The sequence below is a fragment of the Vanacampus margaritifer genome, chromosome 12 (genome assembly GCF_051991255.1).
Source record: "Vanacampus margaritifer isolate UIUO_Vmar chromosome 12, RoL_Vmar_1.0, whole genome shotgun sequence".
NCBI classification, from domain to species: Eukaryota; Metazoa; Chordata; class Actinopteri; order Syngnathiformes; family Syngnathidae; genus Vanacampus; species Vanacampus margaritifer.
This window is the reverse complement of record NC_135443.1, coordinates 12,994,840-13,021,390: the sequence shown is the minus strand read 5'-3', so window position 1 is coordinate 13,021,390 and position 26,551 is coordinate 12,994,840. Positions and strand designations below refer to the sequence as shown.

Sequence of the window (26,551 nt, the reverse complement as noted above, 5' to 3'; positions counted from 1 at the left end):
TTAAGGTCAAATTATACTGAGTTCAACACTATTTCACCTACTTTAAACATCTATAAAACATTTCAACATGGTTAATATATGAAATAAAGAATTAAAATGTTAATCATATCTAACAGGGGCAGCACAGTGTGTTAGTGGGTAGCACATGTGTATCACATTTGAGAGGTCCAGGATTTGAACTCTGCTCAGGTCCTCGTGTGTGTTTGCATGTTCTCCATGTGCTTGTGTGTATTCTTTCATCCCACAAAATCATACACAAAAACAGCTATAGGGGTTGTTTCATGCCAAATCACTCAACCAAGCAAATTTAGATTTTAATGTAATTTGGTGCACTTGTTGATAGTGATGGCACAACACTAAATCTATAATCTTGGGTCAATCGGAGCAAGGGTTTGGGAGCTACGGCCCACCGAATGTTAACCTTTTTGGCAAAAAGGATGTGCATCCCAAACCGCGGCTTTAGTTGACCTATAATTTAATGAAGTTCCATCATAATCCGTGACTGTACCAAGTTTCATTAAATCCAAATCTGTCCTGTTAAAATTCTCAGATTCCTTTGGGTGATTTGGTATGGAACAACCGGAAGGCTTTGTGAATGGTTGTTTGTATTGATTGAAAATTGAATATATGGCTGAGTGGTCCAGTTCAGATATGCATCATATGAGAGAATGGGGAAAAAAAACTACATCCTCAGGCCATGGCCATATATGGATGAAAATTTGATATGAATCAGATGTCTGTCAATTTGACTGCAGTGTAAATTAACAGATTGGATGTCCTGACAATTTCACTCTACCCAAACAAAAACTATAGTTTGGAGGATTATAGACAAATATTCAGTATAGACAAATGGTGACAACCAATGGAGGAATGTTAAGTTTCTAAGCTTCAAAATGACCCTTCTGTCAGCTAAAATTAGCTCATCAAAACAATTGGAAAACTTTGTACCAAACTAATGCCTGTAAACTACAGGATTTATGCAGTATTTTTATTAGTCATGTAACAGTGTAATTATACCCTTGTCATTTTACTCAAAAGTTATATGAACTAGAGAAAACTAGTTGCACTTTGATATTAGTCCTGTTTAATCATGGGCACAATAAACAATTTATAGATAGTTAAGAATTCTGACAATTGTGTGGAATGTCATGTCTTGAATTAGTCCCTGAGGAAGAACAACATCAAATCTTCAATGAAGTTGGTTTCCATTCATCTCTGAGCAGCATTTTTCTGCTCAATACAACAGTGAGAGACATTCTAAAAGAAATTCTCATACTGAACTCTATCTCTCCGCTTTGAAATATATTGAGATATGTATCGAATCATGTTTTATTAGAGAGAGATAGCTTAAAAGGAAATAACAATTTTACAGTGAGTTCATTCAAATGTATGTTAAGTGACAACAAAAAAAGTCATTGCATCATACCTTCCGGAACTGAGCCGTATCATAAGAGAATCGAACCGTCCTTGAATCATTTCGCTATAAACTCTTCAAATGAGGGAGCAATTGGATATAAATGGCTCCCATTGTGTTTAAAGATGTGCTGCTGCAGGGGGGCATACTTTCATGTTTCATACATGAGCTCATTAACGACGCTCAGTCTGCCTTCGCCTTCATGCTAGCTCCCTAACTAATGCTCGGTCAAACCTGCGTCTGCGTCCTCAGGCACAGCTCACAGCTGACAGGGGGCTACAGGAAACAACACGCGCTCGCCGTCCGGTTCAAAGCCCTGCAGAAAGACTGGTGCGATATGAGGACACTGATCAAATCTTCTCTTGCCCTCTAGCCATCTCAAGTTTGAGTCTGTCTTTTCTCAAGTACAGTATGTGCTCGTCCAGAGACAAAGAAAGACAGATTATCTTCTTTTGCACTCTCAAACAATAGCCTCAGCAACTGTGATGATCCACAATATACTTCAGGACAATGGGTTTTAACTCATTCACTGCCAGTGACGGCTAGAGACGTCAAGAATTCATTTTAACGGTTTCTATTAGTTTAACATTTTTTTTCCCACTTTTGTTAACAAGAATCTGAAAAAAAATATTGTACATTTAGACCAGATATAAAATTTGTCATTAATCATGAGTTAACTATTGAAGTCATGCGATTAATTACAATTAAAAAATTTAATCTCCTGATGCCCTAATTTTAATAATCTTTTCTTTTTTTGAAAAAAGATTATTTTAAAAACGAAAAGAAAAGATTATTAAAAATTAGATTTTTCAAAAATATTATAAAAAATAACAAAATTATAAATTAGGTCGTCAGGTGATTAAAATTTAACATTTTAATTCACTTCAATAGTTAAATTTTCTATCTGTTCTAAATGTACAATAACAACTTTTTTCTAGGTTTTCATACTCTTGTTAAAAGTGGAAAAAATGTTAAACTAACATAAATAGTTCAAATGAATTTTTTACATCTGAAATTGTCAATGACAGTGAATGAGTTAATTGTATTAGAGTTGTGATTTGTTGCTAAGATATACCGTGTCATCGAATTAAATAAATTGTAAATTAATGTGCTATTTTCTTCCTGTATTCTCTACACATAGAAAGCCAGCTGAAAGACAATGCCATCAAGTATACTGAGCTATTGGAAGACAGACTGCACAGGTAAGCAAGCCCTTTTTATACAGGAACTGGGGGGGGGGGGGGGATAAAGGCATAAAAAGAAGAACCTCCCCCAAGGACTCACCTCCATTGTCCTCACCACCTCATGTTCTCACACCTTCTCTCATGTGATTTGTTTCTCATAGCCATTCTCACTTTTCTCTCTATATCTCAAATGGGTTATTTGACAGCTTCTACCCCAGCTGCTACAGATTTCCTTTACCTTTATTTACAGTAAATAATTCCACCCCCCCTGTAAATTTTCTCTCTTGTCTTTAAGCAGTGTGATGCAAAATGATTCCACCAATAGTCAGTTTTTTTTTTATAGTGCTTGTCCTCATTTAGGTCAGTCACCTCAGCTGACTTTGGACGAGAGGCGGGGTACACTCGCAGCCAGCCATTCACACTTACATTCACACCTGCGGGTGTTCCATTAACCTAACATGCATATTTCTGGAACGTGGGAGGAAACTGGGGAATATTTCAATAACTTTGAATAAATTACAAAATATTGCTAAAGTAGGATTTTTTTTTTTTTTTTTGCTCAAGATGGACGAAGCATGATAAAGTAACACCAGCTAAGAATTAGGATTATATTGTCAGACCTTGTGTCTAGTACTGTGATCTTATTACATTTAAAATTTTATATACATTTTCATTATTAAATCCCCTGACAACGGCTTTCATCTGCTTAACGGCAGCAGCCAGTAACTTTGAGTCACTTTTCTCTTGCTCAAATGTGTTTTTCAGAAATAAATTTTTCATTAGCAGCTGACGCCTTTGCTTCAGTGCAGTTTACAGTAGCTTTTTTTTTTCAAACGGTATCTTCACCAATTTGATACAAAATCTAACATTTATTTCATTCAAGCCAGTAATTTGATAGATTTGTGTCCTGTGAAGCAAACATAGCCACAAAAATAACAATAGAGCTCTAGGTAAGGCCCAGCGGATTCCTATAATACTCCCTCCCGTCTGGCACATTAACACGTCTTTCTTTCTACACACGCAAGCACATCCATCATCCACTGTAAATGTTATCAGTCTGCTTCAATGTACATCACTGATGATGGAGTGCTGCGGTGACGGGAAGTGAGGATAGGGAGGAAGGTGGGGGGAGGGAGAAATGCTGGTGAGACGTCTGGTCTCCGTGGCGACGGATGCTGAAAGAAGGCAATTATCTCTTCCTTACTAAAGACTGAAACCGGATGTCAACGCTGCACCGATGTTGCAAATGTGTCACTAGGACAAGAACATTGTATTCAGAGGAGCCGCTCAGTCATTTAATGTCAATGCACATGGACAAAATGCACACTGAACAAAATAATAATCTTCAAATAAGATTGGGTTCTATTAATTATTTCTGTGGTATAACTGTAATGCAAATGACAAAGAATGAGGCTATTAAAACAGTAAAAAAAAACATGCTTTTTGAGTTCAAGCTAAGGGCGCTGTGGGAGCATCCCAGCAGCATCTGCCACGTGTGAATTGTGTCGAACAGAGCAACCCCGGTTGCTCGGATGGCTGCTTTAAAAACCTCCCAGAAATCAAACCGTCCACCTCACCAAGCCTTCACCGCGCTATGCATCATCCATCACACTCCCTCCCATAGTCAATGCCTTGCTTCTCACCATGTTATTAGCACCTCTTGCTCAGTGGCTGCTATGTGAGATGTTGACACAATTAAGTCTGCCTTCTCCCATTCCTTACAAATTAACACATTTGAATGCACTTTATGGATTTTGTAAAATGAAAGGCGCTATTAAAGGCACAGTTTTCAGGGATCTGCATGAACGCAACTGCCAGGGCTGCCACCAATTTTGTAATCTCGTCTAATGTTGTAATGTTTTGTGGATGGGTTGTTTGTGTGTATACAATTGAAGGCAAATAGTGGATCTTGCCCCAAGGTTGCAAGGGAGTAAAATAGTGACTCAAAAATTGTGTGATTCACAAGTTGCGGTGAAGGACAGAGTGTGAGTGATGTGGTCACTGTACCGAGTCAAAAGGAATGATTTCCCAGTTGATCAATGTTCCTACTCTCAACTAACATCACAAAAATTGCGCAGCCGAGGAGAGGACAAGGTTGAGGATACAGCAAAGGAAAATAAATGTCTGCCTTCTGCGGGTTGTCCGGACCCGCCCTTCGGATGTACCCACACTTGGCAATCTGTGCTGTGCTACAGCCCACTTGACACCGAGGGCTCTATTTCTGTGACTGGTGCGTCAGAGGCAGGATAGACCGGCTATTGGCAGTGTCAAAGATGCGCTGGAAGCTGGTGCGTTTACAAAAGGGCTGCTTGTGCCATTGTGGGTGTGAGCACAGATGACTCCATTGGCTAAAATGTGGTGCACTCACAGCGATCTACGTGTGACCGGAGCAATTTTGCTCATGGGGCACAAGACAATATAAGCAGGTTCCCTCATTAAGAATAAGATGCAGGGCTCATGCATCTATCCCGCCAAATTCCCAAACAAGCTCAAAAGCTTGCACATGCATGGAAATCAGGATACGGCAGCATTTCTGCATTTAGCATCTATGAAAATAGAGCCCTCAAAGTCTGGTACCTTTAGCTAATGTAAGTGGTTAGCATTGCTGCTAGAAAGTCTTTATTTGTTTACACCTTGAACAAAAATCTGAATTTGGTCCCCAGTGGCTACACGGTAGTCGTCCACTGCTCCACAGAGATATTGCACCTTAAATGCAGGCAACACATTTCTGTACATATGACAGTAAAGCACCTTGAATGCCTCAGTGTTCCCAGTGGAACTCGAGAAGGTGTCAACAACAGGAAAGTCTGGATATCACTGCTTTGTCTGCTACACCCCGTGAAAGGCACTCGGATTAGTGGAGGACAAAAGATGGATGTTTCATTGATTGCAATCTTGATCTGCTGCGAAGAAATACGTACAATCTTTGGCTTCAAATTCAATGGGGTGTATGCCACGGAGGAGGCGGGACTTCCGACTTCCTGGTTTTCACACATCAGCTTTGTTTCCGTTTCCTGCTTTGTGGGCCACGTCCCAGTTCTTGCGCGTTCACGTCGACGGGTGCGGAGTGTGAAGTGTGTCCGTCTCAGTTGTCCGAAGCATTTCAAAGAGTTGAGACACCCTGGGAGCGCGCGGTTGGGGGCGGGGGCGCAGGGGTGGAGGTGCGAGTGTTGGAATGCGGCCATCAGTGGCCGGAAACTACGCTGATGTGTGGAAGTTGGAAGTCCGTGGCATCTACCACATTATTGGTTATTATAACCACTGGTTAACCCGCCGTTAGCAAACCGGCCATAAATATGCGTTGTTCACGTTCAACATCAGTCACGGTGTTAGTTAACAGCAACATGGTTAGCACCAATATATCCTACATTTTCTCTTCTTGTTTGCTTACGGTTTTGCAAAAATAAATCAATAAAAATTAAGAGCCAAACAATCCCGAACACTTCTGGGGAAAAAAGAAGCAGACATTTTCCTGCTGATTAGGAAAACGTAATTCAGTCTATGTTTGAAGCTAACTGGTCAAAGCTGACGGAAAAACATTCAAAGGATGTGACAAAGAAGCGGAAAAATAAAATTTGTAAGTAGCAGTATACAGCATAAGAATAGTTTATTTGAGATAATTCACCAACAAAATATTACGTGCCATAACCACATGCTCTTGTTTATTTAAATGCACTGTGTGAGTACAAGTTTCTATTTTCTGGCCTGTTTCTTATTTTTCATATGTGTAACCTTAAGAGCCTGAAACAAAAGATTTAAGGAGTTGGGGACCAAAGACAACGAAGCAACACGCCCACACCCAGTCACTGTCAGACATCGGGCTGGGTTGCTGCCACCAATTAACCCCTTGTTTAGGAGTTGATACGGATACACACCAGGACGCCACCTTCACAGGGATGCTCAGGGGCTGTTGTGTTGTTTGACTATTTAGCACAAAGCCTTCAAAGCAGCAATCACAGTGAGGGGACATTTTGTCATAGACGTACCCAGCGTTGACATTTTGAGAAGATTTGCTAATTAATTCCCCACAGCGAATTATTTGTGTGTGCGTACCGATACAAAAAAGGTAAAACGCAACAATGGCATGGCTCAATGGGTGCAGGCCACTTTCACACAATTGAGAAGAAGCAGTGCTGAGTGCTAAATCGCTGAGTGCAGGACTGCTGGGATGAGCAGTTTTTCTATCTCACCTGTGTGCCAAAATGAAGGTTCGGCGAGGGCTGATGGGCAGGCCACTGGCAGGGCACGGAGCTGGCAGCCTTTTTCAGCCTGGAGATGAGCTGTAAAAAAAGAAAAAAAGAAGTGGAATTCAATTTTCAGGCACTTCATTACTACCCAAGCCCACCAAATACGGGGAAGAGATTTCACACTGCCCGCACACATTTTGCTTTAGAAATTGCCTCTGTAGAATAATCTTGATGGCGTTATTTGTAAAATACAAACTAGCATAAAAGTTTGTTAGTTTGGAGGAGGACTTTTCCCCCCCCATCATTTTCCCTTTGAAAGTTTGCGACAGGGCTGAAAATAGAAATGGGTTTATTGAAATGGAGGCCATTTCAACTGACATGATGTCTCGGAGCATCACAGTTACATTTCTCCCCACATCTTGTCACCCTTCATTTGTTTCCTGCACATGATGGAATCCTAGAAACATTTTTTTTTTTTGGATGGCTGAAGTAATACGTCTTTTCCTTTGAGTGTGACATTTTCCCATTCTGTTTGGAGTGAGATTAAAAAATATTGAGAAATAAGGTCAATACATTTGGTTGCCAAAATGTCACCTGCGGCCACACATCTTTGGAAATGATGCATTGACTAAAGGTCAGGAAAAGACAAAGGGCAATAAAAAATAAATAAAAAGCTCACAAAAAGGTCAGAGATCTGAGGTGAATCATGTGTGGATGTTTTTTTTTCTTTCAAGGAAATTTAGCTTTGCATACATCACCATCATGAACTCCAAGGTAATGCTGGAGATTAAATGGTAACAAAACGTATACCTAGAAACAAAGTTAGGGAAGTTGATGTCGATTAACGTCAGCTGAGATCGTCTCCAGCTCCCCCTAATGAGGACAAGCGGTCTAGAAAATGGATGGATGCATGTTTATTATGTGAATGTATTGGATTTCCTGCTGTAACAATGGAAACCCCAGCAGTTGATCAATGACTATGTTGCTCATTTATGGATGACTTTTCAATGTGTTTGAAGTCACAAGGTCAGGACGAGAGAGAGTAAAAAAAAAGGGGGTGTTGGAACTCAATAGTCTTCTTGTCCTCAAGCTGAACTTCTACTCTGACCTCATCGAGGACATAACATAATCTTCCCTGTCATCACTTTGTTTGTTTTTAAATATTCATTTTGGCTCAGCCACTCTTCACAACTTTTGTTTCATGACCATAAATGCACACCTTACAGTATGTACACTACAGTAACAAACAGTGAAAACCCCCATAAACTGTTTATTTGCCTAAAAAGACAAACGGCGGCCAAGCACTTTGTGGTTACTTGACTTGACTGTGTGTTTTTAGATACCAGCCATTTTTTATTCCAATTGTTTTGCCTTGACTTGTGAGTAAAAATGCAACATACAAGCACTGTATAGTGTCAGTCAACTCAACTCACTTCATAACAAGCAGCAGTTCTTAATAGTGTCATAATCCTTAAAGCAACAAATGTTTGAAGATAAACAGTGGAGCAACACATGTAGTCAGCTACATTGACATAATATCACAATTATATATTCTTGATCCTCTGCAAAGAATGGCTAATAATACTGCGACGTACTGAGGCGTTTTAACCCTATAAAGCTGGAACCATGAAATATATAAGAGAAAATTTCATTTTTAAATTTAAATTTGTACATTTATTACTGTCAAAAATATAATAATAAACACTAACAGACATGTCAAACATATTAGTATTTCCAAAAATCTGAAAGAGAGTATTTAAAATGATACGTTTGGCTTTGTAGGGTTAATCGGCTCTATGTATATTTTTATGTCTGAATTACACTGCCCCCATGTGGCCAAGGTGCACACACCAGAAGGAGCTGCACAATGGCCATTTGAATTTAAAAAAATATGGCAAAAACCGTTTTAGTCTTTACATTAAATTCAATTATGTCACTGCTGTTTGTTTTTATGAACTAAATTATAGAGTGATACGTTTTTTCTTATTCGAAAACATAAACAACATTTTTGTTGGATTTTTTTGGGGTGAAGCAGAACAGATTTTTTTCATTTCAGCGGGAAATATGATTTGCAGTATGTTTTTTTTGTGAGTTACGACTTATGAGTGTAGTCATGGAACAATTTAATCTTGTATCTCAAGGTATCACTGTATGTGAATTTTTCACCAAAAAACAAAGAGTGAGCTTTCCTAAAAAAATCAGTGCTAAGGTGAATACGCGAATGGTTTCACTGTATTTGCTTACATTTTTAATCACAAATACAATTTGCTTTTCTCATAATGATAATGCCATTTGTGACTTGTGTACCATGCTTGGATAAGATTACTGAATGAAAATACGACACAGTCTCACATTTTCATTTGATGTCAGCTGTAGCTGCTCGGGCTTGGAGCGGATTTGGGAAGCCGACCTGGAAGCGTGTCACTTGTTCTTGCGAGGCCTGCAGCTGCGGACGTCTATCTGCAGCGGAGCGGACGCGGACGACCATCTCGCCACGACCGGCAGCGCTTTAACTCAAGTGTGCGCCAAAGAGGAAGAAGACAGCGCCATGTTGACGGCTTTAGGCGGCCGCTGGTGTCCCGAGGCCAATTTACAGAACTCAGAGTTCACCAAGGTAACACAACCGCTCCATGTCGTGTTGACGAGGCAATGTATTATTAACTATATATGTCATGCCTGTGTTTACATGTAGTTCCTCCCACGCATGTAAAATGAGATTTACATCTCATAACATGGCCCTTTGTGACGTTTCAGCTTTTGCATGTCCCTTACACACATTCTTGCCTCTATAAGGTCAAATATGGATTCACATATAAACGCGTTCATTTTGTACATCAACACTAATTAAGATGAGCGCTTAAAAAAGACATTTGAGAGGCAAACCTTGATTTTACAAATGTTACCATTTTGTTCATGATCACGTGTGTTGTTAGTGAGGATGCTTGTGGGCGTGTGCGTGCGTGGTTACTATTCCACAAGTGATTTGAAGCCGCTGCTCCAGGGCAGAGATCGAATCATTCACTCCTCTCCTCACACTTGCCTCCACCCACGAAGTCTGACAGTCTCGTCTGAGATAAGAACAAAGTCAACATAGCCGGCAGCTATCAAAATAAGAAAAAAAGGGGAAAAAAACATGCCAGACATGTTTTTTTTTTTGTTTTTTGGGTGAGGCTATATTTGCTACATTGCCTCCCAGAAATGCAATATTTGCAGTTTTTCCAGCAGCAGCTCATGTTCTGAATTTCAAATTGCCTATCTCAGCATGTGTTGTTGGGCTATGTGATAAGTGTGTCAGTTTTGCCATTGAGGGCTTGGGATGGGCACAATCAATTAATTTCTGAAACTGATTACTGAAAGGCGTTGATTAACTATGTGGCAAAATTGGCGGTGCACTAATTGACTGCAACCAGCAGAGGCACTGTTGATTATTCGCTGTGAGAAGTTGAGCTACATCCATCCATACTTGATTCTATTCAAAACAACACTGGCATTGGAACAGGACTTCAGATCATTAAAAGAAATTCTCCTACCCCATTGAAATAGTATGTATGAATGACAATCCCTTTACAGATTCTTACTCTCCACCGATTGTAGCGTATAACAACCCGAAATCTACATTTTGCACTAGTGTCCTCTTTACCTTGCACTGCCTGACTGCATTATATGAACCGCACGAATCTACTTTCTGCTTTCCTTTTGTTTCTCTCTGCTTTTGTTTCCCTGCTAAAGCCTAGCCTCTCCTAACATTTCTCCAAGAAGTCGAAGGTGAGAGAGCCAACCAAGCTGTGCACAGTTCATTCCTCAGCCCCCCAAGTTATAAACAAGATTTAGGTTGTACGTGCGCAAACCCTATAGCAGGGATGGGCAGCTAAATGGAAGCCCACACTCTGAGTCACCCTTCCATTCATTAAAAAATATATAAATTTAATGATCATTTAATTGTAATAGAATAGTGGTGCAGCAGATCACAAAAGTCACGGTTCGGATCGGATCACGGATTTGAGTCATGGATCGGATCGTTTTTCGGATCAGCAAAAAAAAAAGAAAAAAAAAGAAGATAAATAGTACTTTATCTTCATTTATTTTGTAAAGCGCTTTTTCCATAAAAAAAAATCTATTCAAAATGTTAAAATTTAGGATTTAGGAACACAATTTTTAAGTGCAATATGAGGCAGAAAACATTCTTATTTCTACATGGTTCATGTGTAAAATAACAAGGTATTAATGGCTTAAAGTTAAGTTTCTATAATCTAAACAGCTAAACTTGACATTTTGAGTTGAATGTTTTTCTTTTTTAAAGGGCAAATGTGTAAGTCAGGTACCAGCTGTCAAACTTACTAACCAGCCGTCAGCTAGCCACTCATGCTAACCGCTAGCCGCTTACGTGGGAGACTTCTGCCGTTTCACACAATGACAGCGTAATTAATTGGCGGTTTCTTAGCGTCCTAAATTAGCGATTGAACACGAGTCCGGGATAGCGTTGTGTTGATGTTGGTCGCAACTATAATGTTAATCAAAGAAACGTCTAAAAGGGAAGTCAAGCTAGCAATCACGCCACGACGTGGGTGAACTTCAAAGTAAAAGTACTAAGGCTATTTATTTGCATTGCCGTCAATGTATTACTGTATTTGGTCAACTTTATTTTGTTAGGTTAGTTTTACGTTGAGTATGTTTCAGCTTCCTTGACATGTCATGTCAGAATGTTATCGACTGTGAATGCACGCTGTATACTCATTCTCATTATTTTTTGGCCGATCTAACCTCCGTTTTTTTGTGGGAAACACATAATTGATTTTTATCAGCATTTTTTTGAAGAATATTTTGGTTTACAACAAATATAAAAATATATAGAAAATGTAAAAAGAAAAAAATAGAATTTTTTCTTCATACGGCTGGTTAGGAAGTGTGTAGCGCTGATTTAAAAAAATAATAATTGCTTCCTCCATTTCATGTATGTTTAATTCAATTACTGCTGTTTGACTTGAATGACAACATGACTAGATCAAAGCCCTTAACATTTTGTTTTTATCCTGATAGATTATTATGGCTTGGATGCAAGAAAATAATAACTGTCTTCAAAGCTAGTCTCATTTTTTTAGTTCCACAAAACACTATGTGACAGATTATGCTGCTGTGGGATAGGATCTAATGAGTGAAATCATCTGGTTGGATGACAGCAAAATTACAGTTTTTACTCTCGATAAACACATTAAAATGGAATGCCATAAATTGGCGTGACCATAGTAAACAGCTCCGCCCAACTGCAGGTGAACTTCACTCGTGTTTATTCAAAAATATAACCTTAATGACTTGTACAGTATTTGTCGCACAACTTTTTAATTAAAACTTATAATTGAACCTTTGCTTATACGTTTACATACAGTATGAGCATATAGCCCGAAGCCACAAACAATATGTTGGCCTGCGTGAGATAATTACCTCACTTTGAATACTAACAAAGGAATCTGCTGTCCAGATGAGCCATTTAGTCTGTTGTTCTCTCGTCACAATTTGCTGATGAATAATTCCGACATCATTACGATGCCCTGCTGCTCACACGTAGTCGGCAAGCCACGTAAATTGTATTTTCAATAATTCATGAGCCGATTTACGTCCGTGTGGCTTCAACAAACGTTTCCCTTTTGTTGCAGAAATTGGAGGAGTTTTTGTTCTGCATGGAGGATAACAACCCACAGGTTGGTAATGTTAATTGCGTCACTGTGTGCCTGAATGTTCTCACTCTAATTAAACTTTTATTGATGGTCGTGTGCCGGGACACTGAACAATCAATCCACGAGTTGACCTTGACTCAAACATGACCTCTGTGAATTTTTTGTGGTGAACTCTGTCTTTTACTATTTAAAGACTTTTCTTCATTTATTTTTTTACAAGTTCATATTTTAAATGTGAATTGTAGTTCAGGTAATGCAAATCTAACACTATTGAGTTGCCAACTTGATCCTGGTGGTGTTGACGACATCGGCTTTGTGGCAGAGCCGAATTCTCTGCCAAGAACACATTCTGACCTCTTTCTCCTTTCCGTAATGACTTTAAGTAAATGATTTCCACTTAGCTGCTGCCAAGCTGCTGCCCCGCCGCCGCAATGGAGATTGATTTGTGTGTGCGCGTGTGTGTTTCAGCACTACTCAATTTCCTTCTAATGTCTTCTAATTGTTCTTTTATCCTCCCAAGGTTCTTTTAGTACCCTCCTCGTTTTTGCACGGCGGTGGCAAACTGGCAATAAGTATGAAGTGACCATTTGCTTTGATGGGATTCTGGTGTTACACATCTAAACGAAACACTTTTAATTATTTACAAATGAACGTGGTATCGTTAGATTCCTGCTTTTGGATAGCCACATGTGCCTCTTGAAAAAAGTCAGTTTGGATAAGCACCAGCGCACACGTGATACTGAAAGCAGTACTTGCTTGTGGTAAAAGGGAACCCTTACCAAAAAGAAGTATATTTAAGTATCCTTGAAGTAGGCTCAAAATTAGGAGAATATACATCCAGTTTGCTTTTCTTGTACTTATTTGAAGTATACTGCACCAAGTAAATGTTAAGTGTACTTGTAAGTATACTAAAACATATACTAAAAGTTCACATACTGTAGTACAGGGGTGCCCCTATCCAGCCTGTTTTCCATGTTTCCCTCCTGCAGCGCAGCTGAATCTAATGATCGGCTAATCAGCAAGTTTTGCAGAAGCCTGATAACGATCTTGATCATGAATCAGGTGTGTTAGTGGAGAGAAACATGGAAAACAGGCTGGATAGGGGCTCTCGAGGACCGAACTTGGGCACCCCTGCTTTATTATGTACTTAGAAGGCACTCGGTAAGGAACCAACATTATAGGTTACATTTATTTATAAAGCCCTAAGGATCATGTGGCTGAGTAGCCTGGAGGTTAAAGTACCGGTGTATGCTGGTTCGATCCCAGTCAATTAATCACTTGGCTTTTTTTGCTGTGGACATAAGTATACTTTCAAGTATACTTAATAGTGTACTTAAATATACTATAACGTGTACTTGAAAGTATGCTTAAGTGTATTTATTCATATATTTTATAATATACTTAAGTATACTTTTAAGAGGACTAAAATAGTTTACTTTTAGTACAAGAATAAGCACACTCGAAAAATAAACTTATGTATACGTAAGTATACTCTATATTATGTACTTAATGTGTACTACTTTTTGGTAATGGAAGTCAAAAATTTCTGTACAACAATATGTTCTAGACACACCCCACAAGTCTAAAGATGGCATTCCTATTCATAGTGGGTTTGTGGAATATGAATTAAGCAGCAAAATCCTTTTTTTTTTTTTTACCTATCTCAAGGGGCGGCCATTTTGCCACTTGCTTTCAACTGAAAATGGCATCACAGTTCCACAGGTGACGACCAATCGCGGCTCACATGTTTTCTGAGTTTAGTCATGTGATGTTTGCAAGCTGAGCGGTGATTGGCCGGTACCTGAGCCATGAGCAACTGTGATGTCATTTTCAGTCGACGGCAAGTGACAAAATGGCCGCCCCTTGAGATGGATTACTTAAAAGCAGGTTGATTTTGCTTATTTTCTTCAAACACAATATTAATCACAATGCTGTGTTTAGATTAGTGGGGCAGCAGTAAACAAATATATATTTGTTGTCCAGAATGAATTTGATAACGTCATTATTTTTCATGTACAATTAATACCTTTAAAAACTGACGATGACATCACCTGTGCTGAAGAAGTGGGTAACGACCAATCATGGCTCACCTGTTTTTTTGGGGTTTGGTCAACAAAACCAATCAGAGCCATAATTGGTCGTTACCTACTTCCTCAGGTGATGTCATCTTCAGTGGACAGCAAGTAGAAAAAAATAGCTTTTAAAAGGTATTAATTGCACATGAAAAGTAACGAAGTTATCAAATTCAATCTGGACAAAAATCTTAACTGCTGAACAAAAATATTAACTGCTGAAAATGGTTAAATGAGTCAAGTATCCATGTATAATTGTTTTGTGTTTTTAAGTCAACCTGACTATGAATGTTGGTGCAAGGTTTCTGCATTCTACAGTGTCTGACTGCAGCCCCCTGAAGGGGCACAACAGTCACGTGCTGCCTTGGAGTCTTGATTGCCGAGATAACGATGACAAGGCTTGCGTGCATCTCCGAGTATTGCGTTTCTACATAATTTGATTACGCCTGCTTTGTTTACCGGGGGTCCCTGAGCATTAAAACTAATGTTCATCAAGCCGCCGCTATGCAGTGCCGGCGCTGGCAAGTCTCACTTATACAGTGTGACATGCCAGTGACAGTGAAATCACATTCGTCAATAGCAAGAAGAGTGCATTGTGTGCATGACGTTGACGGCTGTTGAACGGGTGAATATCTCCTTTGTAGAAAAAAGTGACAAACAAACCTATCAAGAATGTCACAGTGTGTACATTGAGCTTTCTCTCCTCAGGTCGTATTGACTTTCAGCAAGAGCGACTGGAGGCTGGAGAATAGAATCAATCAGCTACACAAACACGGCGCTCTTATCTGCTAAAGAAGCTGCTAACCTTTACAGCCTGAAAACAAACAGCAAAGCGGCGCTTTAGCTCGACTGGCTTTCCTTTTGTTGATGAAGGACATGAATCCTAGTTTCATATGTTGCGAGGACTGACATACACTTAAAGTGCCTCACGAAGGAGAATGTTATCTTGAAGGCATTATCTGGAATCATTACCTGGGCTGTTTTTGTTCGTTAATCTCAATTGCTTCGGAGGTGGCTGGTACATCACCATGTAGTGCCTCTAGGCTTTTAGTTGTTTGTTTATGTTGGGAGTGCTATTTATTCGCAATGCCGAGAATGGACTCTCCTCTCATTGTTGTGACACCTTTGAGCTGCAGGGAGATGATATTTTCTACCTGCAGCCATGAGTCAGATGTAACTCCTTTGACGGGAACACAGTGTTTGATTTAAGTGTATGTGTGTACTCTTGTGTGTACGTGTTCTTCTTGCCCGATAAAAAAAAAAGAAAAAAAAAACTAGGACACGATGTCTTCAAAAGAGGCTGCTCTAATTATGGCCAGCTCTGTTCCCTCAATGCTTAAGTGCCCTACTGCACTTTGCTCCCACATCTAAACTGACTTTCCCATCATGCACTGCTCCACACTCGGCCGCAGCACGGCCAGGTCACCTGTGCCGCATAACCTTGATGTTTACTGTGGACTTTATGACCTTGGCATCTTACCAGAGATATCTCAACCATATATTCTCGTCCAAAAAAAAAAGCACTATAATTCATTTATAACTGGCGTTTTATTTAGCAACAAAGCGTATGTAAATCCTGCCACAAACATTGAGGACACATGGCTCAAAAAAGTTCCTTTTTTCTTTTGGTTAACGTATCAAAGCACTTAGGGGTTCATGTTAGAGCACATTCATCCAGACAAAAATGCAAATCCATGCTAAAGAGATTAATGAAGTTTTATTACTTAACTCATTCACTCACAGCCATTTTCACTAAAGCAACCCCCTTCGCTCCCGGCTGTTTTACTGGATTTTGATTGATTTTGCAAGGCCCACAGAATATTGTGTTCTATAGCTATAAAAACATGGAACCTACCAAAAGAAACATTAGAGCCTCGTCTTTCATCAGGAAATAAAGTATATTTCTATCTGTTTCCGTTTTGCCGCAATTAGCACCGTTTTGAAGCAATTAAGCTTCATCATTATTCACAAATCTGTTTAAAAGTGGGGAAAAGAGGTTGTTGCAACATGGCCCTGGTTGATCTCTTATACTCTGCTGCCACCTGCTGGCCGTTTTTGTAATAACTACCATTGTTTCAAGCATTCTCTTCAGCTCAGAGGCTGCATCAAAGCCTTTTGTATGCTCAAGCGCACAGGTGTCAAACTTCGGTCCTCGAGGGCCGCAGTCCTGCAGGTTTTGGAGGTTTCCCTCTTCCAACACAAGCTGATTCCAATCAGCAGGATCGTTCTCAGGCTTATGCAGAGCTTGCTGATGAGCTGCTCATGTATCAGCTGTGTTGGAGAACGGAAACATCCAAAACCTGCAGGACTGCGGCCCTCCAGGTCCGGAGTTTGACGCCTATGTTCTAGCATAATAAATAAATAAATAACAAAAACGTATAAATATGTCTTTGGGAGTATGGTAATATATAAAATAGAACATATTTATATGTTTTTGGGAGCAAATTAGTTAGCTATTCCACAATGTGAACATTTGTTGTTGTTGTTATGATTCACAGTTGTACGCTACATTCTATGTGGGATCTTACTTTACTTATTAACATTTCAACGATGTGTACCGGATAACCATGGATCATTACAGCTTCTTTGAAAAATACAACTACATGTACCAAATTCAAACTGACACAATCAGAGAGGTATTAGCTGAACAGTATGTTAAAAACCGTGGTTGTCATTTAGCGACATGACAGATTCTAATTATTACACTCAGTTCTCTGTCAATTATAATGCAAACTATAAAATAATTAATTAATATGGTTAGGTTTGTACATTTCAGAGTATCAATCAAAAGTGAACGTTATTATCCTTTGTATTGGCAGACGTTCTTAAATTGGTCGCATTAGATTGTGCAAGTGATGAAAATGTTGTGATTGGTCAATCTATACAGGCAGTAAAAGGAGATTTCCAGGCATTGTTTCTTCTTCTCAACAAAAAAACAAAACACCCACCATGTTTATGTTTCATAATGAAAACAGTACTGCATTGTATTATTTAATAAATGCAGGTGAATTCAAAGAAATAGACTAATTCTAAAAAGTGTCATTACTATACACGCCGGACACGTCCTCCAGCCAATAAACAACCCACGCTAGCTGTATGAAAGGCAGCAACATGCACCACCACATTTCCTCTGTATTTGCATGTACTGCATATATGCGCATACACATGTGTGAGAAAACTGTAGTGTAGTGGAAATTGCGTATCCTACCGAAGCATGGAACTGCCAATGTGGAGTAAACATTTTTGATTGGCAAACCCGTTTGAACGTATTTTCAAATAATGCATTGCAAGTACAGTGCGTTCGAACTTGTAGCCTAAATGCTAAAAACATAGCATTTCTTCCCATAATGCCACAGCGTGTTGACTTGCGCACGAGTGGCCTACAATATACCAATATGTTATGAGCAAGTAAACATTTTTTATTAGTCATTTTTATGGTTTTTGAAGAGGAGCTTCTGCCAGATTTAGTCATAACTGTTTTAATTTCCTTATTTCCTCAGTAGAGCTTTTTTCTGCGGATGTATCTTTGTGAGTGCAATTTCTGCCAGGCGCCGTCCGTGACTGAAAAACCTCCTCTATTCCACAGCAATGGTTGTCTGTGTTTGAAGTCAATGTGTTTGAATGATGTCATTGAAGTCTTATCTCATGTCCGGTGAACTCCAGGTGGACTGTTTGCTGGGGGCTTTGTAGTACCGCCCTTCAAGATAGTATAAGAATGTTGTAAGTCCTCTGTAATCTTCGCACATGTGAGAGGCTGCACCCATTGTCTGTAACTCACTTGTGCCCGGAATATTCTGTAAAAATAAAAGCTTCGAAGTAACTGTTCATCGATCTCCAGCCTGCATTCGGATAACCAACATTCTCACTACCCGAAAGAAAACAAACACGCGGAGGAAAAGATCTGCCTCCTCAACATTTTGTTATTATGTCTGCAATGCATGATTTCCATTCTGAATCATTCTTCAAAATGGCACAGGTTTTGCGCAAGTCCGTACCCCGTTGCATTATGGGGGTCGGGAATTATATGTTTTTAGCATTTAGCCTACAGGTATGTTCAAAGGTATTTAAATATGTTTAAATGTATCTGCAAATACGTTTGAACACGTTTGACAGTCAAAAATGTTTACTCCGCATTGGCGCTTCCATAAGTATCCCTCTTGAAATAATGAGAATATTTTTATCCTTATCAAGCAGGACGAAGAATTGATTTTTTGGTTCAAACATCGTTCCTTCTTCCATTGTTGCCTTCTCCCAGCAGGATGTGTCCAGCGATGATGAGGCAGCGGACCTCGCCGAGCGCTGCGAGCTGATCAGTGACAGACTAATGACCTTGGAGGACGACTTACAAACGGCCATCTTGAACCGGGATCAGGCCCTGGCTGATATCCTTTCACTCCAAGTATACAGATGTTAAAAAGTACAGTCGGAATGTTTCTCTTTTTTCAACATTTAGATTTGAGATCCACCGTTTCCTGGCGGCTTAGCAACTTGCGCGCTACCAAATGTGAGCTCTCTAATGTTTGGTGGAGAATAAATAGCTCAAGCTGTCGTATCTGACATTCAGCGGAATTGAAGCTGAGCGAGGATCAGCGCGTTTCTCTTGACAGGCAGGATGTGCCACCTAGAAAATAACACGGTAAAAGTCCAAGTGAGGTTATTGGAGGGCCGCCGTTGCGGGCTGCCATTCTCGGGCACCGAGATTAAAGTAGGCAGACAGGGGCAGCTCTTTGGCAAATAGTGGAATGTCACTTTCGCGACTGCAAAGCCTTCAACTTCATCTTTTCACACACACACACACCATCCATCCGCCCAGCACCTGTTCTTGCCTGCTGGATCTGGCTTGGAAAACATTATAATATCCATGGTAATGAGTCACATGGAAGGGTTGAAGCTGATTACAGGTCACAATGCTTCATTTTTCGTGCTAATTAGAACTCTAATTGGATGTAGATTAGTGTGTTTTCCTCATTCATTGATAGTCCAATAAGGGGTTGAAGATGAGACTAATGTCTTTACTTTGTACAAAAGACAGCGTACATTCCATCAAAGATCCGTTGAAAACACTTTTCCTGTTTGTTCTTTTCTGCACTCAATCAGTTCAATCAGATATTTCAGTCTTCCATCATGTCATCAGGATCGGTACGTCCTGTTGCCCCGTTAGCAAGATGTCAAAGACTGATTCAACTCTTCTCGGACTTTGTGTTTGCTTGTTTTCAGTGCCATTCGTCTTTGCTTCTTGTATTCATAGAAATAGGATGAGTGTGAATATTTGAGGTCACTTATGAAACTGGACGCTATTGTTTGTTTGTAGAAATTGAACAGGAACCGATGATGATGCTACAGGCACCATAGAAATACGAAGATCCAGAGAAATTTGTCATGTTTGCCACCATTCTCATCATTGCCATTTGTGACATAAACCGTAGATCTAAAATAGATATTCCAACACACTGTTCTTTAGGTCAATGGTTTAGGCAGCAAAGTGGTTTTGCAGTTAGCATAGGGTGACTAGATTTTCCAAATTAAAAACCATGGCGCTGGACATCAAATATACAATAAATTTATAACAAATTCAACCGTAAGTCAATCTGATTACCGGTGGTTGTGTTATTACTTCAGCTAAATCTATCTTGGTTGACAGTTCAACAGCGCTAAACAAAGCAATGCACTCACCATTATCCAACCTTTTTTGCTGGGTCTCAGCAGCTATTGAGAGCTGGCTGCACCTTTGACCTCACGCTGGTTCCGCATTGCATCATTGGAAATATACAGCTATATAAGCTTGCGTTTGGTCTGACTGGCAATCGTAGCATTAGGCTAGTAGGACTACGTTTCCCATGATTCTTAGACACGGAAGTAGGATGTCGATCTAGTTCTGGTATGCCAAAACATGCCTGCAAGCTATTAGATGTGGCTGAGAATGAGAATTCAACAGTTAAATTCCTTTTTAATTAGTTTATCGTATGAATTGTTATGAGAACTGTGTGATTGACAAAATACACATGACCCAAACAATTGCCTTGCTGACTGGACTGAAAAACAATGGCAAAATGAGGTTCATTAGCCTGGAAACTGCCCTATCAGTTGCATTTCTGAGGCAAAGCAAACCTGAGCTAACAGACAGTCGAATGAACCAATGAGCAAAGAGCGGACGTGACGTCAGAAAAGCGATTCGTTGAAGTCTTTTTTTTTTTTTTTTTTTCCAGAGACAGAGTAAAAATCCAACACAGTCGTGAATAACTTATGTCGTTGTTGCAGGAATAACTTAAAGAGCGGAATAGTGACGATGCTCACAAAGACGACGTCACGCAAATAGAGACATTTGATTGGCCGGGCTGTTTTCGTCCGGTGCCGAATCGCTGTCTATGGATGCCTGTTATTTCAGAAAGCATGTTTTTGAGCTAAATGTTTTTATATTTGGCATTTGTGGTGCCCTGTTAGCAATCAAATAGGCTCAGGATGCTACACTCTAAAAACAGTTGGGTCAAAAATGGACCGATCCTCTCCCTTGAGTCAAGGAATGGATCTTTTAGTGTAAAACAACTCATAAATATTAAACAGATCCTTTACTTGGGTCAAACATTGGGGTCATTTATATAAAACAACCCAGGAAGTTGGGTCAAATTGACCTTGACACGGGCTCTTTACATAGCTTGACTACTTCCTGAATTTAACACCACTCCTTTGTTTCCTGTCTTTCATGAGTGGACAAACTGATTAATCCAGGTGTGTCTGGCCATTGTCGTCGTGGTTACTGAGGTCGGACACACCTGGAATAATCAGCTTGTCCACTCATGAATGACAGGAAATGAAGGAGTGGTGTTAAATTCAGGAAGTAGTAGATGTATTGGGTTACTTTTGACCCAACTGTTTTTAAAGTGTATGTAGACTTTGTGGTTGAAGTGCACGTTCAACAACCTTCACTGCGATGTCGAACCTTCTGTGGAATTCAGTTTTTTTTTAACGGCCGCTTAATTATGGATGGAGACAATCTGTGTCCATTGAATCTGTAAAACGAGCCATCGGGCTCCATCTGCCATCAGACCGCCCCTTTGATTTAACGCTTAAGCCGGACGCTCGCAGGCTTGATTTGGGTTTCCAAGCAGGTTAAACAAGTCCCCCGTGACGATGGCTTCCATCCCGTCCGTTGATGGCTGATGAATAATGCAGCCGTACAGTAGCTTTGCTCGGGTCCTGCCTGCCACCCTGCACCACTGATGAGATCATGAATAGCCAATTGCCGCAATTCACTCGTCAAGTGCACGGGGTTAAATCGACTACGGCGTGATGATCTGTCCCAGTAATCAGTTCGCCGGCCGAATTGGACTTTGATGTCTTCATCGGGTCACCGCATTATTGTTAAGCATCGAGCACTACATGTTTCGTCCTGATATTTGTGCCACTTATGTTGATATCAATGCAAGTGTGTAAGTCTTCCTTAACTGCCGCCGCACAGTCGCTGGAGAGGCACGTTCAGGAAGTTAAAGCCACTTTGCAAAACATGCTCACCCTGCTCAGGGAGGACACGCAAGTTCATGCATTGCAGGATGATGACCACCCTGCGGGAAATGGGATTTTGGAGGAGGAGGATGAGGAGGATGAAGAGGAAGAGGACCAGTACTTCAGTGACAGCTGGGACATTTGAAGCAGACGCTTGTTGTGGTTTACGAGCACTCACACTGGGAGCCTGACCTGCGCTCTGCAGTACAACTGACCCCGTCCCTATTTAACGTAAAGCCACATTCAACGCATTTTACAAGCAGACCCCCCTGCGGGACTGATTCAAGTCTCCAGTTGTGGCTTTCTTTTACTTACAAAAACAACTTATTTTTCTTTTATACATGCAGGGATACAACCTGTTAATTCAAATGTGCCTTTCGGCTTCTCAGTCGACTTTCCCTTCAGCTAACAAGACATGAAACCATTTTGCAAGTATTGTTTTCAATTGAAGGTAAAAACCCGTATACTCAGTGACCAAAACAGAGAATGTAAAACGCTGAAGCCCCAAATTTGCACCTCTTTTTGATCATATGTGGGACCAAGAAGACAATCTCAGAGATTCAAGCACATAAACTAACTCTTTGGTTTTGAGGTCCTGTGGCTTTTTCTGTGTTTTGTGACTTTTTATGTCATTTTGTGTGTGTGGTGCTAACTTGAACACTGTTGTTGTGAAAATGCAATATTTCTGGTCTGTGACTGAAGGAGAAATTACAAAGGAGTATCAGGGCTACACTGATAAAAAAAAAAAGAAGAAAAAAAAAGAGTACATTTATGTGAACGGTAGAGTTACGAGTAGGGATGTTTGATTGCACTTTTTTCAGATCGATACCAGTAGTCACTGATACCAAGTATCAATACCACTAATATTTTTTATAAATAAAATCCCCCCCCTCCCCCCTCAAAAAAATCATGAAATTAATGTTAATTTTCTATTCCTCCGATTTCTAATTTGTAGTTCCTAAAACGGCCACAAGATCCACCGTCACGAATACCGAAAACCTTAAAATAAGACCAGGCATCGGCCCGATAACCTGGTATCATCTCTAGAAACAAGAATAAATCCAAAACTGTCAAAACTTTTACAAATACTTAAATTCTACAGTATGAGACGTGACATTAAATATTGTTAAAAACACTTATGGTTGACGATCAAAAAAATCATCAATTTCATTGTTAGTTCTTTCCAGCAACAGACACACAAGTGTTTACACGTAACATTTAACGATGTTGATGTTTATGTGCCAAAACATCGATTTTTATTGTTGTGAAACTTGTACTAAAGTGGAACTTGACAGCATCCTTAACACAAATATAATTTTCTTTCTTATAAATATATAATATGACTTTATTATTTTAGATATTTTTTTCCTCATATTTGATACAATATGACTTTTCTCATAATACAGTATAAAGATTTTACCAGTAATATTTTTTTCGATGAAAATTACAATTTAAATCTTGTAGTATTAACTCATTCACTGCCATAAATTCATTAAAAATATATATACTATTCAAAATTAGGGGCAAGAAGCGATTACATTTTTTTTATTGTAATTAATCGCATGACTTCACTAGTTAACTCATAATTAATCACAAATTTTACATCTGTTCTAAATGTACAATGAAAAAATTCTAGGTTTTCATACTCTTGTTAACAAAAGTGGGAAAAAATTTTAAACTATTAAAAACAGTTAAAATATTTTTGGGACGTTTATAGCCGTCAATGGCAGTGAATGATTTTTTTTTCAAAAAGAGAAAAAATTCTTAAATATTCGGGGCGTCAGGCGATTCAAGTTTTTAATTGTAATTAATCACATGACTTCACTAGTTAACTTGCGATTAATCAGAAATTTCATATGTTCTAAATTACAATAAAAAAATTCTAGGTTTTTTATACTCTTGTTAAAAAAAGTGTTAAACTAATGAAAATAGTTAAAATATAATGTTGACGTTTATAGCCGTCAATGGCAGTGAAAGTTAAAATGTAAGCAACAGTGTGGCTCTAATACTAAACCATATACAATAATTTAATTATGCTTTTGTTATTTAAATACTTGCACGCATAGAAAAAAAATGTAAGGACAAAATATCAGTTTGCATAAAACCCCCCTGCTGTTTGCATAACTGACTGCATGATGACTTATGCTAAATATTTTTTGGGGTAGATTATTAATGGGATAATCTTGTTTCGGATTTGTGCATTCCCATAATTTTTATTTATTGCCCATCTTGTTTCACTAATTACAGCATGTAGCGTCTTGCCTGATGATGTGTCCTGCTGTTTTCTTTTTGTAACCACTTTGTTGAAGGCCCCTCACGGAGACCATGTGGGCATCCTTCCAGGCAAGCGGGGGCAGTGTTGACATGTCGGCGTTATCAATACGCTAATAAAGGTCCTTCTAGTGAGGTCTGTAGGGGATACAAGCTTCTTTTGTTATCTCACCTCGGCAGCGGCGCTGTGGCTAATTGGAAGACAAAGTGGCGGATGGCGTGCGGTGAAGGTGGTGTGCTTGTTGCTTTGTGTCCATAAGATCCCGATACATTTTGTGTTGCGGGCCAGGGCGGATTCATCCTCAGTGTGCAGCCTTGCCTTGTAAACACAGCTGAGTGTTCGGGAGGTGCCCCCCCCCCCCCCACAGTGCTTCTCCCTCACACTGCTGACAGGCTGAAAAGCACTTTCCAAGCCAGAAGACTCCACCATCTATCAGCTTGAGGCAGCCTACAGACTCAGTCGGCACACACACACACACTTCCCACCGAAATGAGCCCACCTCATAACCGAATCCGTGGTGGCACCACACTGAGCCCCATGAGGCAGTTGGTCTCATAAAATGGCTCGAGGTAAAAAAAATCCACATGGGTTGCAACTTGCAGCAGACAATATGTATACTCACTTGGGATGAAATTGCCTTTGTATGGGATTACTGCCTTGTACACCACTCGCTGGACCCGTCAGCAGGTACCATACACGCTCTAATAGGATCAAGAGCTGTGCTACTAACCAGAAATGTGTAAATTAAGAAAAATCATTAAGAAAATGAAAATGTGTTTTTGTTTTGAATGGTTGTTTGGCTGCGACCAGTCCAGGATGTTTTTTTTACCTAAACCCATCTGAGATAGGTTCCAGCTCACCCGTCCTAATGAGGGTACGCAGTACATAAAAAGGATGGATGGGTAGGGATGAGCCAGTACTGATACCAGGCCTTATTTTAACCCATTTGCTCCCAAAAATGTATTAATATGTTCTATTTTAAAACTCATACACTGCCATTGACGGCTATAGACGTAAAAAATTCATTTGAACTATTTCTATTAGTTAAAGTTTTTTTCCACTTTTGTTAACAAGAGTATGAAAACTAGATTTTTTTTTATTGTACATTCAGAACAGATATAAAATCTTTAGTTACCTAGTGAAGTCATGTGATTAATTACGATGTCAAATTTGAATTGCCTGACGCCCCTAATTTTTTATATATATATATATATATATATTTTTTTTTTTTAAAGAAAAGATTATTTAAAAATTAGGGGCGTCATGTGATTACATTTTACAATTGTAATTAATCACATGACTTCACTAGTTAACTCACAATTAATAGCAAATTTTATATCTGTTCTAAATTCTAGGTTTTCATACCTTTGTTAACAAAAGTGGAAAAAAAGCGTTAAGCTAATAGAAATTGTTAAAATTAATTTTTGACGTCTAAAAGCGTCAATGGCAGTTAAATAGTTAAATATTACAATGGTCCCAACGACATATTTATATGTTTTTAATGCTAGAGCATACAGAAGGCTTTGACGCAGTCTCTAAACTGAAGAGAATGCTTGAAGCAATGGTAGTTGTTACAAAAAACGGCCAGCAGGTGGCAGCAGAGTATAAGAGATCGATCAGGGTGTCAACCATGTTGCGAAAAGCTATTTTCCCCACTGTTTTAAACAGATTTGTGAATAATGATGAAACGTATCTATATTCTAATGCTAATTACTGCAAAACGGAAACGGATAGAAATATACTTTTTTTCCTGATGAAAGAAGAGGCTCTAATCTTTCTTTTGGTAGGTTCCATGTTTTTATAGCAATAAAACACAATATTCTGCGGGCCTTGTATTGGCTGCCTTCTTGTGGTCAGGAATTAAAAATTCAAATGATAGAAAATTGCCATTAATTTCATGTATTTTTAAGGAAAAATGCTATGTGAGGATATATATGTCATGCTTTAAAATGATTTGTCATTGTTTTTTGGGGAACTTTTATCTATAAAGAGTACGTACTGGCGTTGGTCTGAAAAAAAAAAAATAGTAGTATCAAACATCCCTAATTTTAACTATAATCAATTTGTTACAAATAATCTTACAGATGTGAATAAAATATATATAGTGTGAATGTGAATCAATAGTGAATGGAAAGTACCTGAAGAAAACCCAGGTAAGCAAAGGGAGAGCATGCAAACTGACAAACGTAAAAAACAAAACAAATACGCACACACAAACTGGCATACAATATTGCAATATTAATATGAACC

The 26,551-nt window shown here is 39.3% G+C and overlaps 1 protein-coding gene across 5 annotated transcripts in view; it reads left to right on the top strand.

Moving 5' to 3' along the window:
• The window catches only part of disc1 (DISC1 scaffold protein), a 56,993-nt gene extending 32,554 nt beyond the window's left edge, over window positions 1-24,439 (top strand). For 2 of the 5 annotated variants that reach the window (XM_077581944.1, XM_077581945.1), the window contains exons 11-15: window positions 2,556-2,616; window positions 9,156-9,399; window positions 12,437-12,481; window positions 18,785-18,912; window positions 21,985-24,439. In XM_077581944.1, the coding sequence (XP_077438070.1) occupies window positions 2,556-2,616; window positions 9,156-9,399; window positions 12,437-12,481; window positions 18,785-18,912; window positions 21,985-22,174 (668 nt within the window). In that variant the 3' untranslated portion in view covers window positions 22,175-24,439. Of the gene's footprint in view, window positions 1-2,555; window positions 2,617-9,155; window positions 9,400-10,514; window positions 10,551-12,436; window positions 12,482-18,784; window positions 18,913-21,984 lie in introns of those variants that run through there. The other 3 variants (XR_013296183.1, XR_013296184.1, XM_077581946.1) reach the window with 3 other exon arrangements.
• Window positions 24,440-26,551: the final 2,112 nt, after the last annotated feature.